Source organism: Chanodichthys erythropterus, chromosome 11, assembly GCF_024489055.1.
Source record: "Chanodichthys erythropterus isolate Z2021 chromosome 11, ASM2448905v1, whole genome shotgun sequence".
Classification (NCBI taxonomy): domain Eukaryota; kingdom Metazoa; phylum Chordata; class Actinopteri; order Cypriniformes; family Xenocyprididae; genus Chanodichthys; species Chanodichthys erythropterus.
In genome coordinates, this window is record NC_090231.1 from 11,430,967 (window position 1) to 11,447,289 (window position 16,323).

Below are 16,323 nucleotides of genomic sequence, written 5' to 3' on the forward strand. Positions count from 1 at the left end.
AGAATGTGTGTGGATAACATTTGTGTTCATTTTGTCAGTCATCATATCAAAATCATGAGAGGTTTTCACAGCATTATAGTTTGGTGTGCTCAGTTGAGTTAAACATGCAGTTTGCATCCACCAGATTGAGTAATATCAGTGTATTATAAAATGACGTTGGGAAATAATTAGAAATGTGAAATGGTTCGAGGAAAATGAGTCTTTATCTTTATCAGTGTTTCATGATCTGTACAAACCATCCCTCACAGTGGACTTTGATACTTGTATGTGTGACTTGTAATATCTTAATCATGTACTTGGGTCAGTAAATCACATTGAGTTGGACACTGAAAGTTGCACAGGCTGAGATGTGTTAGTGGCTACACCTGTTAAGGACAGGTATTATTTTTCATGTGTTTGGACTCATAGTGGCATCATTTGGGGAAATGAAAAGCTACACATCTTCATTCCTTCTGATCCTGAGTCTTTTTCTCACTTCAGGTAGGGAGAAAATAAATATAATATATATACAGCTATGGAAAAAATTAAGAGACCACTTAACATTGATTTCTGAACTTGGAGTGGTCTCTTAATTTTTTCCATAGCTGTATATGTTTGCCGTTTTAATGCACTCTTAGTTTGTTTTACCTTGTTACCTGTTTTAACTTTTTGTTGGTTACTATGGTTTTTGATTAATTGTTCGTATTTGAATCCTACAGCTCGTTGTCTTGTTCGCTGTTTTTTTGTTGGCATCCATTTGGATATCCATTTTGCTTTATTTAACAAAACCTTTATCTCTCAGGCTGACAGAGATAAAGATCTAAATACTGTTTCATACAAATAATAAGAGATTTGTAACAGTTAAAAATTTGTAACAATTAAAAAATAGAAAAAAATAATCTTGAATACAAAGTGAATTCTACATCTCATGATGTAACAACAGCTGTTGTATGCATGTTAAAAGGCTAGTAATGTTTGGCGCTGAATGTTTTGTCTATTAGATATGTGTACTAAACAGTAAACAGTAGATGTTGTGTAAATATACAATTTAATAAAAATAATGTCTTGATGTGAATTTGGATGAATTTGGGCCAATTGAAAGGACCAAATGTTTTCTTGCTTTCATACATTGATTCATCCAGAAACAAGATTAGCCTACATAGTCCTGAAAGGGTGTTTAAAAAGAAATACAGTATGTCTGTTAAAAACATATGTGTACCAAATGCGCTCTCAGTGAAATGTCAATGTTAGGAAAGGGTGTGGAGGAAGATTTACTTTATGATGATTAAAGGTCCTCTAAGCGATGTCACGCGTTTTTAGGCCAAAACATTTTTTGTCACATACAGCAAACATCTCCTCACTATCCGCTAGCTGCCTGTCCCTGAACACACTGTAAAAAAACACGACAAGAATGATTTTAAATGCGCGTTCATGACTGTTTCAGGAAGCACGGATGGGAGGGGAGGATGAGGTGGAGGGAGGGTCTAGCTAGCCTGTTTTGTTTGACAACACTTCGAACGTCAACTGGAAGTTACTCCGCTCAGGATTGCTTAGAGAACCTTTAATCTGGTTTAATGTATAAACCCTCATCTAAAGGACATTGCATGGTGGAAATGCATCTGAATCCACAATAACCAACAATGCTAACTAGTTGATATATAAAACATGAACTGTTAGATATCACATTGGATTGTTTCACATTAAGACTAACTGCATGTTTGCTTCATAACTTGAGCTTTGCTTCATGACTTCATGACAGACATCAGATCCCCTTAAAGAAACAACTGTTTCTATACCCACAGCAGATGCTTCTTCACCTGCTACCCCGACTTCTCCAGAAGTTTCATCTACAGAAATTACTACAGGTAATTTAGATATTTAAATCACACATTTGTTATTAGGACTGGGCAATTGAGAGCACAATCATCATGGTCAACTTTAACATAGAATATTCACAGAATGGGATCCAAACCTCAAATTGTAACAACGAACTGCTTACATTTTCTTGATTCAGTCAGTTTTACTGAATAGAAAGAGTAGAACTGAATATGAATAAATATTCTATTCTGAATAGAAAATACAATTGTGGAACTTGTGTATTAAATAAATTCAATGCACACAGACTGAAGTACTTTAAGTCTTTGGTTCTTTTAATTGTGATAACCCCACCAATTCAATAATCTCAATAAATTAGAATACTTAAGATTGATAAAAAAGGATATTTTAAACAGAAATGTCAGGCTTCTGAAAAGTATGTTCATTTCTGTGCACTCAATACTTGGTTGGGCCTCCTTTTGCATGAATTACTGCATCAATGCGGCGTGGCATGGAGGCGATCAGCCTGTGGCACTGCTCAGGTGTTATGGAAGCCCAGGTTGCTTTGATAACGGACTTCAGGTCATCTGCATTGTTGGTTCTGGTGTCTCTCATCTTCCTCTTGACAATACCCCATAGATTCTCTCAGGCGAGTTTGATGGCCAATCAAGCACAGTAACATCATGGTCATTGAATCAGCTTTTGGTACCTTTGGCAGTGTGGGCAGGTGCCAAATCCTGCTGGAAAATGAAATCAGCATCTCCATAAAGTTTGTCAGCAGAAGGAAGCATGAAGTGCTCTAAAATTTCCTAGTAGACGGCTGCGTTGACTGTGGACTTCAGAAAACACAGTGGACCAACACCAGCAGATGACATGGCAATCCCAAATCATCACTGACTGTGGAAACTTCACACTGTACTTCAAGCAACATGGTTTCTGTGCCTCTCCACTCTTCCTCCAGACTCTGGGACCTTGATTTCTAAATGAAATGCAAAATTTACTTTCATCTAAAAGGAGGACTTTGGACCACAACAGTCCAGTTCTTTTTCTCCTTAGCCCAGGTAAGGGTTCAGAAGTGGCTTGGTACATGGAATGTGACAGTTGTAGCTCATTTCCTGAAGACGTCTGTGTGTGGTGGCTCTTGATGCACTGACTCCAGCTTCAGTCCACTCCTTTTGAAGCTCTCATAAGTTCATAAATCAACTTTGCATGACAGTCTTCTTAAGCCTGCAGTCATTCCTTTCACTTGTATACTTTATCCTACCACACTTTTTTCCCTCCAGTCAACTTTTCATGAATATGCTTTGGCACAGCACTCTGCGAACAGCCTGCTCTTTCAGCAATGACCCTCTGTGGCTTACCCTCATTGTAGAGGGTCTTGATGATCGTCTTCTGGACAACTGTCAGACTTCCCCATGACTGCTGTTGGAATTACTGACCTAAACCCAGTATTTATACCCTGAGAATGGTAATTTAATAGAATTTGAAATTAAATATTCTAATAATTTCTGATACTGATTTTTTTATTTTGATGAGCAGCAAGCTGCAATCATCAAAATGAAAACAAAAGAGTCTGGAAATATTTTACTTTGTCTAATAAAGTAACACTTAAATATATTCTAGATTTTTGAAATTAAATTACAGAAAAAAACTTTTTCATGATATTCTAATTTATTGAGATGCACCTGTAGAGCCCTAGAGTTCTTGACTTTTTAAGAACCCTTTATGCCAAAAAGGTTCTATATAAAGAGAAATGTCTTAAATGATTACATAATACTGCACAGAAACCATGTTGCTTGAAGTCCATTGTGAAGTTTCCACAGTCACTGATGATTTGGGCTGCCACGTCATCTGCTGGTGTTGGTCCACTGTGTTTTCTGAAGTCCACAGTCAATGCAGCCATCTACCAGGAAACTTTTTTTTGAAGTGATAAAGTTTTAAATAACTTGATACAATCAAAAGTTAAAATTAATTAAAAAATAATTAAAACTAAATCCATGAAAAGATTGACTGAACCTTTAAAATGAAGACTAAAAGACTCTATATTAAATGTAGAACATTTAACAGTTCTATATAGAACCTTCTAAAAGTGTGCTGATTATTTTATGTTGCAAAATATTGATAAACAGGTTTATTGTGTTTTAAACATGTTTTCCACTGAGTTCTGCAAAAATACAGCCAGTGCTAGACCAATAACAAGAACTGTTTCTATTTCCACAACAGATCTCACTTCATTTTCAGCTAGTGTTTCTGATGTAACTTCAGAACTTACTACACCAGATATTTCAACAACTGTTGAAACCACAGCAACCAGTGAATCTCCAAATACACCAGAAACCACTGTAACTCCAGATGAAAGTACAACAGGGATTGCCAGTGTTACTTCTGGAGATCCTGATACAACTACAGTCGACACCACTCCTACAACAGATATTTTAACAACTATTGAAATCACAGCAACCAGTGAATCTCCAAATACACCAGAAACCACTGTAACTCCAGATGAAAGTACAACAGGGATTGCCAGTGTAACTTCAGGAGATCCTGCTACAACTACAGTCGACACCACTCCTACAACAGACATTTTAACAACTATTGAAATCACAGCAACCAGTGAATCTCCAAATACACCAGAAACCACTGTAACTCCAAATGAAAGTACAACAGGGATTGCCAGTGTAACTTCAGGAGATCCTGCTACAACTACAGTCGACACCACTCCTACAACAGATATTTTAACAACTATTGAAATCACAGCAACCAGTGAATCTCCAAATACACCAGAAACCACTGTAACTCCAAATGAAAGTACAACAGGGATTGCCAGTGTAACTTCAGGAGATCCTGATACAACTACAGTCGACACCACTCCTACACCAGATATTTTAACAACTGTTGAAATCACAGCAACCAGTGAATCTCCAAATACACCAGAAACCACTGTAACTCCAGATGAAAGTACAACAGGGGTTGCCAGTGTTACTTCTGGAGATCCTGATACAACTACAGTCGACACCACTCCTACACCAGATATTTCAACAACTGTTGAAATTACAGCAACCAGTGAATCTCCAAATACACCAGAAACCACTGTAACTCCAAATGAAAGTACAACAGGGATTTCCAGTGTAACTTCAGGAGATCCTGCTACAACTACAGTCGACACCACTCCTACAACAGATATTTTAACAACTGTTGAAATCACAGCAACCAGTGAATCTCCAAATACACCAGAAACCACTGTAACTCCAGATGAAAGTACAACAGGGATTGCCAGTGTAACTTCAGGAGATCCTGCTACAACTACAGTCGACACCACTCCTACAACAGATATTTTAACAACTATTGAAATCACAGCAACCAGTGAATCTCCAAATACACCAGAAACCACTGTAACTCCAAATGAAAGTACAACAGGGATTTCCAGTGTAACTTCAGGAGATCCTGCTACAACTACAGTCGACACCACTCCTACAACAGATATTTTAACAACTGTTGAAATCACAGCAACCAGTGAATCTCCAAATACACCAGAAACCACTGTAACTCCAGATGAAAGTACAACAGGGATTTCCAGTGTTACTTCTGGAGATCCTGCTACAACTACAGTCAACACCACTCCTACAACAGATATTTTAACAACTGTTGAAATCACAGCAACCAGTGAATCTCCAAATACACCAGAAACCACTGTAACTCCAGATGAAAGTACAACAGGGATTTCCAGTGTAACTTCAGGAGATCCTGCTACAACTACAGTCGACACCACTCCTACAACAGATATTTTAACAACTATTGAAATCACAGCAACCAGTGAATCTCCAAATACACCAGAAACCACTGTAACTCCAAATGAAAGTACAACAGGGATTGCCAGTGTAACTTCAGGAGATCCTGCTACAACTACAGTCGACACCACTCCTACAACAGATATTTTAACAACTATTGAAATCACAGCAACCAGTGAATCTCCAAATACACCAGAAACCACTGTAACTCCAGATGAAAGTACAACAGGGATTGCCAGTGTAACTTCAGGAGATCCTGCTACAACTACAGTCGACACCACTCCTACAACAGATATTTTAACAACTGTTGAAATTACAGCAACCAGTGAATCTCCAAATACACCAGAAACCACTGTAACTCCAAATGAAAGTACAACAGGGATTTCCAGTGTAACTTCAGGAGATCCTGCTACAACTACAGTCGACACCACTCCTACAACAGATATTTTAACAACTATTGAAATCACAGCAACCAGTGAATCTCCAAATACACCAGAAACCACTGTAACTCCAAATGAAAGTACAACAGGGATTGCCAGTGTTACTTCTGGAGATCCTGCTACAACTACAGTCGACACCACTCCTACACCAGATATTTCAACAACTGTTGAAATTACAGCAACCAGTGAATCTCCAAATACACCAGAAACCACTGTAACTCCAGATGAAAGTACAACAGGGATTTCCAGTGTAACTTCAGGAGATCCTGCTACAACTACAGTCGACACCACTCCTACAACAGATATTTTAACAACTATTGAAATCACAGCAACCAGTGAATCTCCAAATACACCAGAAACCACTGTAACTCCAAATGAAAGTACAACAGGGATTTCCAGTGTAACTTCTGGAGATCCTGCTACAACTACAGTCGACACCACTCCTACACCAGATATTTCAACAACTGTTGAAATTACAGCAACCAGTGAATCTCCAAATACACCAGAAACCACTGTAACTCCAGATGAAAGTACAACAGGGATTTCCAGTGTAACTTCAGGAGATCCTGCTACAACTACAGTCAACACCACTCCTACAACAGATATTTTAACAACTGTTGAAATCACAGCAACCAGTGAATCTCCAAATACACCAGAAACCACTGTAACTCCAAATGAAAGTACAACAGGGATTGCCAGTGTTACTTCTGGAGATCCTGCTACAACTACAGTCGACACCACTCCTACACCAGATATTTCAACAACTGTTGAAATTACAGCAACCAGTGAATCTCCAAATACACCAGAAACCACTGTAACTCCAGATGAAAGTACAACAGGGATTTCCAGTGTAACTTCAGGAGATCCTGCTACAACTACAGTCAACACCACTCCTACAACAGATATTTTAACAACTGTTGAAATCACAGCAACCAGTGAATCTCCAAATACACCAGAAACCACTGTAACTCCAAATGAAAGTACAACAGGGATTTCCAGTGTTACTTCAGGAGATCCTGCTACAACTACAGTCGACACCACTCCTACAACAGATATTTTAACAACTGTTGAAATCACAGCAACCAGTGAATCTCCAAATACACCAGAAACCACTGTAACTCCAGATGAAAGTACAACAGGGATTTCCAGTGTTACTTCTGGAGATCCTGCTACAACTACAGTCAACACCACTCCTACACCAGATATTTTAACAACTGTTGAAATCACAGCAACCAGTGAATCTCCAAATACACCAGAAACCACTGTAACTCCAAATGAAAGTACAACAGGGATTTCCAGTGTTACTTCAGGAGATCCTGCTACAACTACAGTCGACACCACTCCTACACCAGATATTTTAACAACTGTTGAAATTACAGTAACCAGTGAATCTCCAAATACACCAGAAACCACTGTAACTCCAGACGACAGTACAACAGGGATTTCTAGTGTAACTTCAGAAGATCATACTATGACCACCGTTAATGTAACGGCAACAATATCTACTCAGTCAACACCCAAAACCACAACTGCCAAACCTATTGAGTGTCAAAATGGTGGAACTCCACAGACAAACAACCTGGCTTGTATCTGTCGGACTGGTTTTACAGGGACACACTGCAGTAATGCTGAAACTCAAATTACAGTCAAAGGTTTGTTAAAAAGTCTATCAAATAAATTTTATGAAAATAAATAAATTATTGTATTAACTTTTATCTTAACGTCACGTTTTTTGGGCTTGACATGACAATTTCTTTGGATTAATTTTGCTACAATTTCATCTTCAATCCTGTTCAAAAGAATAAGTTCACCAGATTTAAATTCCTTCAGTTGTTTTTCCAGTAAGAATGGTCTTAATTAAAATATAGTGCATTCAATTTTTTTTCAAAGATGCGGCTTAATAATACCATAGCTTGAATTTTGTTTTTTTGTTTTTTGTGGTTACACTTTATTTTAAGGTGTCTTTGTTACACTGTAATTATACATTTAAGTACTGAGTAAAATTTCCTTTACTTTTCAGAGAACATTGAAAGGACAGTCAAAGTTGGTATGGAAGTGAATGAAAAATTTACTCCTGAACATGAAAACCCATCATCAGAGAAATATAAAAGTTTTGTTAAAAAATTCAATGAAACGGTAAGTATTGTGGATTAGATGGCTTTCCTTTTCTAAAACAACATAATTTAAGTCAGTGGTGAAAAGTATTTGAGTAAATATTTTTGGCTGCACTGTAGTTTGATTATCAAAGATATTAGCAACTTTTACTCTCTGCTTGACTACATTTTTTAATAAGTATATGTACTGATTACTCAAATACATTTGTGATGACTTATGCAATTACTCGTTACATTTTGCATGGCATCTAACTTTTTTTGCAGCAGATTAATTCTGTTACAAAAGAAGCAACTTCTCACAGATCAAGTGTTTCCTGTTTATCACTTGCACTTCTCTTACACCTGGTATGCGTTTTGGTCGATCGGATCAGTAGTAGACGAGGTAGAGATCAGTAGAACATTCCTGTTTCCACCTGGTGTTTTAATCCCTCTTTTGTCCACTTTCAACTATGTCTATCCTGTTTTCTTCATGGGGAAGGTCTATGGGTGGGTAAATTTATGTTGTTGTTGTTTTTTTTTACCAGATCATTCAATGGACAAAATAAGCTTGTGCAATTTACATATGAATGTGCCCAGTGAGCAGCAGCTTTTTCTGCTCTAACAGTCAGAAGAGAAATCAGGAATGGTGAAAGAACATTGTGCTTTGTATGTTTTTCCTCTTCAAACCAAACTTGGGTCTTCAGACGGCAAAAGTTGAAATCCCGTCTGGCAAGTGCGCTTTCCATAATGTTTATGCATTAGGTCAGTAGGCAGAGAGTAGGTGGTCTTCGGCTGTTCGAATGCATTCGACCACAAGAGCATTGAGGAGGTGGGATTTAACTTTGTCGGCTGGATATAATATAAGTATATATGATATAACTTTAGTTTGAAGGCGAAAAATGTACCAAGCACAATGTTCTCTCACCATTCCTGATTTCTAACACACACTCACAGTGCTCGGCGTGGACTTGCGGCTATCAGGGCAGAAACGAAAGCTGATGCTCATTGTATGTTTTCCCATCATCTCTGGGCACGTCCATATGTAAATTGTGTAAGCTCATTTTGTCCATTAGATCGAAAGATCTAAAAAAAAAAACATAATTCACCCACCAATAGACCTTCCCCACAAAGAAATTAGAACAGAAATGGTTGAAAGTGGACAAAAGAGACGGATTAAAACACCAGGTGTAAACAGGTATATTGGGTTCACTACTTGCGATCGGAGCAACCAAAATGCATCTTAATACCAGGTGTAAACAGAGCCTTTGAGCCTACATTCAGCACAAGTAAAATACTTAAGGACTGTTAAATACGATAGGTTTTTACTCTAATCATATTGGAATTTGTGACTTGTAACTTGTAATGAAGTCATTTTCATTTGTACTTTTACTCAAGTAGCCTATGGTTTTCAGGTATTTTTTACACCTCTAATTTAAGTAAAGGATTTAGTCTCAATTGTAACAATACAATTACTTATTCCACAGGGTTGACACAAGGAAAGTTACTAACATATTACATTTCAACACATCTGGCTTTTTATTTTCTATTCTAAACTATTAAAAGTAATTTACGGGATAATTTAAATGAAAAAGTGAAGTTAGTTTTAAGAAAAGCTCTATTTTTTAATCATTTATTTGCAGAGGCCTCTTGGTTTCATACATTGTTACCTATGCAATAACATACATTTTTAAGAGTGACTTAAGTGTACAAAACTTTCACGAACTATTTTCAACAGTGGAGAACCTTTTTTTTTCCAATTGAAATATTAAAGATACATTTTCATTCTATTATAGGTTGTACCCTTTTATAGGAAAATGCCTAATTTTGAGCGTGTGGACAACATAATTCTAAGGTAATTCATCTACTTTAACAGCACAAGCAATTTTGTAATTATATTTATGTCCATATAATGTCTGACTATAGATCTAAATGTCTGTTTTTTTTTTTTTTTTTTGTCCTGTCAAAGTGCTGGTGGATCAATAAAACAAAGTAGGCAAAGAGGAATAAGAAGCTTGTCTTTGAAGGAAACTATAAAAAGGTAACAGTACAAAATGTAATAACCAAACATGTATAATAAATACTTAAAAAGAAAAATGTCAGTGTTAAACCTTGTATTACATCCACAATAAAAAAAATATACAGCTTGAAAACACTGAAAAAAAAAATGAAGGACTGATTTTATATTTTTGTTTTTTCTCTTTTTTTTTTAAATCATGTGGCTAGTCTGAAGGTTAATCATGATGTTATTCTTAACATTACAAATGAGAACATCAAAGAAACTTATGAAAATCTAGTCAAAGACATGGATGAGGTGTTCAAAGACATAAAAGACAATGGTAGGTTGTCATATGCATTTCCTCCCTTTATCTATTTTGGAGTTATTAGATTGTTAATACCTGTTTGTCCTTTTTTGTATTCTAGTCAAAGACTTAGTTGTAAATGATGCCTTAGCAACACCGACTGACCCCGAAGATGACATCAAAAGTGAGTTTTTAGTTCACTTATTGTGCTAGGGGCAAAAAAGAATTGTGAGCTATTTTATATACTACTAATCAGTTTTGTCATTTTATTGAATTGCATATTCTTCACAAAAAAAAAAAAAAAAAAAAAAAAAAAAGTACTGAGTGAAATATCTGAAATGCGTTTTAATGTGTAATGTTTGATTTGGAATATTTGAAACATTCTGCATGTTTTTAACATTTACAGTGTGTATGCACCGGTGTCAGACATTTCCAAGGAGATAATTAGTCATTTTTGGTGAACAGGTGAAATATCTGAGAGAGCAAGACAAAAGGGACTGCAGTATGCATTCGAGGGATATATCCACGACATAATATGCAACCGATTAGAAAATAATTTGATCAAAATGGGAGCTAAAGCTCCGAGTGCGAGCAGCAGCCGCCTCATACGCTGACCATTCAAATGGGAAACACATTTTTGTTGAGGAAAAGCTTTGTTCATCCACGGCAGGTTAAGTGAAATTTGTGAAAATAACCTAATAATTATAAATCAAACAGCTTATCCATAAGTTTTGTGGAATAAACACAAGACGTTAGCCTGACCACTTTGCAATGATAACATTCTCTCCGCTTATAATTTTAGCACGTCAGGCTAACATAACTCCGTCTTGTCTTTAATCATATTATTTTACGTTAAAATACGTTATATGCATTATGAACAAAGAACCGTCATTATTTCCAAGCAACGATGTGCTGAGTTAGCTAGCTTGCTAACCAGGGCCGTGCAGAGACCTTTGGAGGGGCAGGTGCTCAAAGTATAAAAGGGGCACATGGAACAAGGCTTTAGCGCTGCTCAAAATATCAATACAGCAATATATTGTGATGCATTCCTTGCTGATCCGCGTATCGATATGGATGATTATGTATTGATACAGCAGCAAATGCTGTGATGCAGTTTTGAAAAAGAAACAGAATGGGAAAGTTTAAAAGTTAAAAAAAATATTTTCTTTCCACCTAATAATAACTCTGGGATTAGAAAGTTGTCTTAAGTTGATGGCTTTTTCTTCTCTGTTTTACAGAATAATTAAGAACAGCTGTTATAGTAAAAACTATAGAAAACTTTATAGTAAAATCGACGTGGCCCATGTTTCGTACAGTGCAATATAGTTTTATTATCTGATTAAAAAAAATAATAAAAAAAAAAAAACATTAATTGGGGGATATGATGATGGTGGCCATGTAAGGGGTAAGAGTGAGAAATCATCAAAAATATAAATAAAGAAACTAAAATGTGTGTGTGTGTGTGTTCATTCTGATGGCACCCACTAAAAATCACAGTGTAGCATTAATTTTATAAGTGGAGGATGAGTGGTTGAAGGCACTTATAACAGAAGTTTCCTGTTGGACATGTCCTTAAAAATGTTAATGACATCATTGTCACTAGGGTCACATATCCTTCACACTGCACTTTGATGTCAGGTCAGGTATATTATTCATTTTATATTGAAATTGATATTTTTACATTTATTTCTAGAGAGATATTATTGAGTTTACAGGTTAAAGTGGTCTTGCTGTTGTAAACCATGTTGCTATTGTAGGAAAAAAAATGTGTGTCACATTTAAAATATAATTATATTTTAATTCATTTCTGAATTGTTTTTATTTTTATAATGATAATTCAGAGAATGAGAAAATTTGAATAAGTCTTACCAGTGTTGTGATAATTATTTTTAAGGCACTCTACGTTTAAAAAAAAATAAATAAATATTGTAATATAATAATAGTTTAGTCAAATAACATAAAAAAGAACAGACCCCTCGATGTCTGCCTGTGAAACTTTTCTCCCTCAAACAGCACGCTAACGTTACTTCTACACTACAGACTACACACAGCAATATAAACAACACATCTGAATGTTCTCACATCACATCGTTCTTGTAAAATAATAATAAGTAAATAAACTTCAAAATCACTTCGCTGAGAATGAAACACCACTAAAATGCGCGTGCGGCGTGGGGAATCGTCCCGGTCGGATGAGGTCGTCATCGTCAGGTAAAAGGTCATCATGTGGGTCATTTTATTTACGGCTAAATTATTATTAATAAATTTTACTAATATTTAGACATTCACAAAAGGTCATGTTATTACAAAAAAATAGAGGAAATTTTGCTTTGACAAAAGGGCACTTTGAGCACCAAGGGGCAAAGGGGCAGGTGCTCAAGCACCCAGTGCCCCCCCCCCCTGCACGTGCCTGTTGCTAACCTACCCGGACTTACTGCATATGCATACATCAATATTACATCATTGTTGTCATGATAAATAACACACAATTACTGTACTTGCATTATTGTTAAGGGTAGGTTTAGGGTTGGGGAAAGTGTAGATGTTAATAAAGCCATAAACCACGTTAATATCACGCTGGAAGCACAATCTGATAGGTAACGTTAGCATTTTCAGATTTTGCTAACGTTACCCACTGTTTCAATGGGAGGTAATAAAATCTGAAAGGGTAGCACAAATTGTCAGAACACCGGCACTTCTCCCCTTGGGTTTTAGGTTTCGAGAAGGGGAAAAAAATTCCACCACCCCGTCTAAACTGTTAGGATACCTGGTATCAGGTTAACGCAATCCATAAGCACAACACTTCGGCATGTTCCCTCGCTCGAAAGCTTGACAGACCTCCTGCGCCTAGTAACGGTTGCTAAACCACGATTGGCCTGTGGCGGTTTTCGGGTGTGTCTTAGCGAAGGGTCCATTGGGAGAGAAGCTATACACAAAGATCAACAATTAATTTAGTGAAGCTAAAAATGACAGTAGTATAGGTCCAAAGCACAAGGTCAAATTAACAAAAAGATTTTCTTTTTGTTTTTGTAATTGTTTATACTTTATTTATTATTTTTTATTGTATCATTATTATTTATTATGACTGTTGTCTCTTTATTTCCATGATCAAAGAGGTTTGTACAGAGGCTACAAAAGATTTAGGTGAAGTCTTCCAAAAGTATTATGAACCATTTGTGGTGGACGGCAAAGTGGCATGTCTGACTGCATGCCATAGCAATTATCCTAAACCAAAAATGTGTATGAACGCTGGCACCTGTGGAGTTACTGAACAAGGTCCATCCTGCTAGTACGTACTTTTATTTTAACTATATTTAATTATTTAACTATATAGTGGTGGATAAAGATCTGGGCTGGACACTCAAAGAGTGCAATGCCTTGTATGTCTGTCCCCAACATAAGTATACTTTTAGTTTGAATAAAAGCATCTGCTAAATAACACATATGTACAGCTATTTTTTTCTGAAAATTGAAAAGGACTTATAATTTGTTCTAGTTGCCTCGAAACTGAGGTTAATTGGTATTTGGGAGAGGATTGCAGTTTCCTGGTACACAAGGTTGGATTCTATGCCGGATTGGGAACAGTGGCAGCCGTTGCAGTAATAACTATAGCATTCCTGACAGCTTATCTTGTGATAAACAAACAGGCTGTAAAAAGGTAAGCAATTTATAAAACTGTTCAGTTCAGCAATATTTTTGGCATATCTGGTCTGAGTTGCTCTCTTGCGGTCATAAGGGCCTCTCCAGACGGCCAATGTTCTTCTGCCGAAGTCATTCAGTTGTTTGTTTACTACTGTGCTTTGGGTCGTTGTCTTGTTGCATCACCTGACGTCTGTTGAGCATCATTTGGTGGACAGGTTCAACTTCATGTAAAATTGTAAAATTCCTGTTTCCATTGATGATGACAGCTTCAGGCCCTGTGAACACAAGATCATTATGTTCTGACGGATTTGCAGACAAACCTAACAGTAGATTTGTTCAGCAACTTCCCTGAAAAATTAAAAAAAAAAAAATCTATCCATCAGCTACTCTCAAGTCCAGAAAAGGCAGTTTGCTTGGACAGATTGTTTAATATTTTTCTAATACCATTTGTTTATTTAGCTGTACCATTAAAATGTATGAGGGCTACAATCCTGTCATTAAATCTGTGGAAGATTCAAAATTTTATGACAGCCCCTCTAAAAATCTGGGAAAATGCAATCAATCGCAATCAATCTTTTCCAAATGTGTATTGAAATAAAAGACAGTGTTCTTATAATGTTTTTATGTCCATAACTCTATTTCTTTGTTTTACAGGAATAAGGACATTAAGCAAGAGCTAGTGAAAGAATGGTTAGATGATGACTTTGAGTGGCCACCACAAAAGAAAACATCAGGTACCCAAAAATCATACAACAGTTGTTGCCTGTAGGCAGTAACTGAACATTTGAATCATTCACCAAATTATTTTTGTGCACAATTAACAATATTGTTAACAGTTGTGTTGTCTCATTTGAACAAGTCTCTGATTAGTTAACATACCTTTTTTTTATTTCCAGTTGGCATGTATGATAATCCAGTATACTCACCGGGAGGCATGCATAAGCAGAACAGTTTAGAAAAATATAAACCAGATTTCTCTGCGGATCGATACTACACCCAGAATTTCTCACCTGAACCTGATATTAATCTCCGGAATCTTCAGAGAGACCAGCTTGTGAGTACTGACAGATAAATACATATCAACATAATTTGTTCATACAAAGTAAACAAATCTAAAGCCACTACGTGCAGCAACAGGGTTGATAAAGGACGAGTTTTAATTTATGACTCCTTTTATTGCACAACTGCATATGTCCATGGTACCTGTTACAAGTAGCCACTGATTTTTTTTCTTCTCTACTGTTGAATTCAGTGCAATATTAGCATTGTAGCATCACTACTATCATGGCTTTTCAATAATTCCTCATTATGTCTTTTGCTCTTAACAGATGAATATGAACAGACCTCACATCCGGACATCTTTTGATATTTAAGTGATATTCGAAATGTATGGAATTTAACACAAGTAGAATGGCTCTGTTTGACATATTGAATGTATCTGTTGCTTGGATGCTTTAAAAATTTCTAGTCTTGACGATCAATCTCAAGTCAATTGCGAGAGAGTTCAATTTTTTTACCATAATTTTTTTTTAGTAATAGTACAATTGTGCATATTTTCTGTATCTCAGATGTGTGACAAACATCGTCCGTCCATATTGTGTTTGATCACATGATGAAGAGAAGCAGTGAAACTTTAGAAATGTCCTGCTTCCCTTCAGATATGTTATTAAAATAATGAAGGTAGCAAAATAAGAATATAGTGTAGCATCATTTTTACAGGTTTTACTTTGTTAGTGCTCCTTCAGGAGTCCTTGTGTTTTATTAACGTTGTTCTTTATCACATTGTATTAATATGAATTGGTTTGTAAATTACATATTAACCACAAATTATTTATTAACATACTCCAGAAATTATTTATTATCATTATATTCCACACCTTTGTAAATTGACACATGCTTATGTTCAAATAAATAAATATAAATATATATATTCTCAATTGTTTTAGTTATCTTCTTTTTCCCTGTAATTGCAATAAAATACATGAACAACAAAATTATATTCTTGAGCTGTGTACTGGCAGTAAGAAAACATCAAATAGAGATTAAACATCTTAGATTTTAATGTATAAGCCACATCATGCACTAACACATGCATGCATGTCTCTTTATTAGTTATTTTTGTACTTTTCAATGTTTTCCTATTCATAGACACACAACACACTTTGTTCTTTCAAAAGGACATCTAATAAGTTATAATGAACAGAAGTTGATAGAACCTGTTTATATACATTAAAAAAAATTAAAAAAAAATTCTTCAGACATAAAC

At 36.0% G+C, this 16,323-nt stretch overlaps 1 protein-coding gene across 2 annotated transcripts; it reads left to right on the forward strand.

Annotated features, from left to right (window-relative positions):
* The first annotated feature begins 291 nt into the window (after positions 1-291).
* On the forward strand, positions 292-15,998 carry muc3a (mucin 3A, cell surface associated). 2 transcript variants are annotated; one of them, XM_067401674.1, is made up of 13 exons: positions 292-480; positions 1,785-1,844; positions 4,018-7,674; positions 8,043-8,158; positions 9,909-9,967; positions 10,082-10,153; positions 10,339-10,451; positions 10,537-10,599; positions 13,530-13,704; positions 13,912-14,073; positions 14,712-14,791; positions 14,954-15,111; positions 15,386-15,998. In XM_067401674.1, the coding sequence occupies exons 1-13, from the start codon at positions 426-428 to the stop codon at positions 15,428-15,430; spliced, it is 4,815 nt and encodes a 1,604-aa protein (XP_067257775.1). In that variant the 5' UTR covers positions 292-425; the 3' UTR covers positions 15,431-15,998. The 2 variants fall into 2 exon arrangements, with proteins under 2 accessions (XP_067257775.1, XP_067257774.1); XM_067401673.1 differs by having other exon boundaries at positions 1,782-1,844; positions 15,386-15,990.
* Positions 15,999-16,323: the final 325 nt, after the last annotated feature.

Excerpts from the sequence above, each read along its gene's own strand:
- muc3a (XM_067401673.1), top strand. The coding sequence starts at position 426 with ATGAAAAGCTACACATCTTCATTCCTTCTGATCCTGAGTCTTTTTCTC. Across the intron at positions 13,705-13,911 it reads GAACAAGGTCCATCCTGCTA|TTGCCTCGAAACTGAGGTTA; the intron begins GTACGTACTTTT and ends AATTTGTTCTAG. Across the intron at positions 14,792-14,953 it reads ACCACAAAAGAAAACATCAG|TTGGCATGTATGATAATCCA; the intron begins GTACCCAAAAAT and ends TTTTATTTCCAG.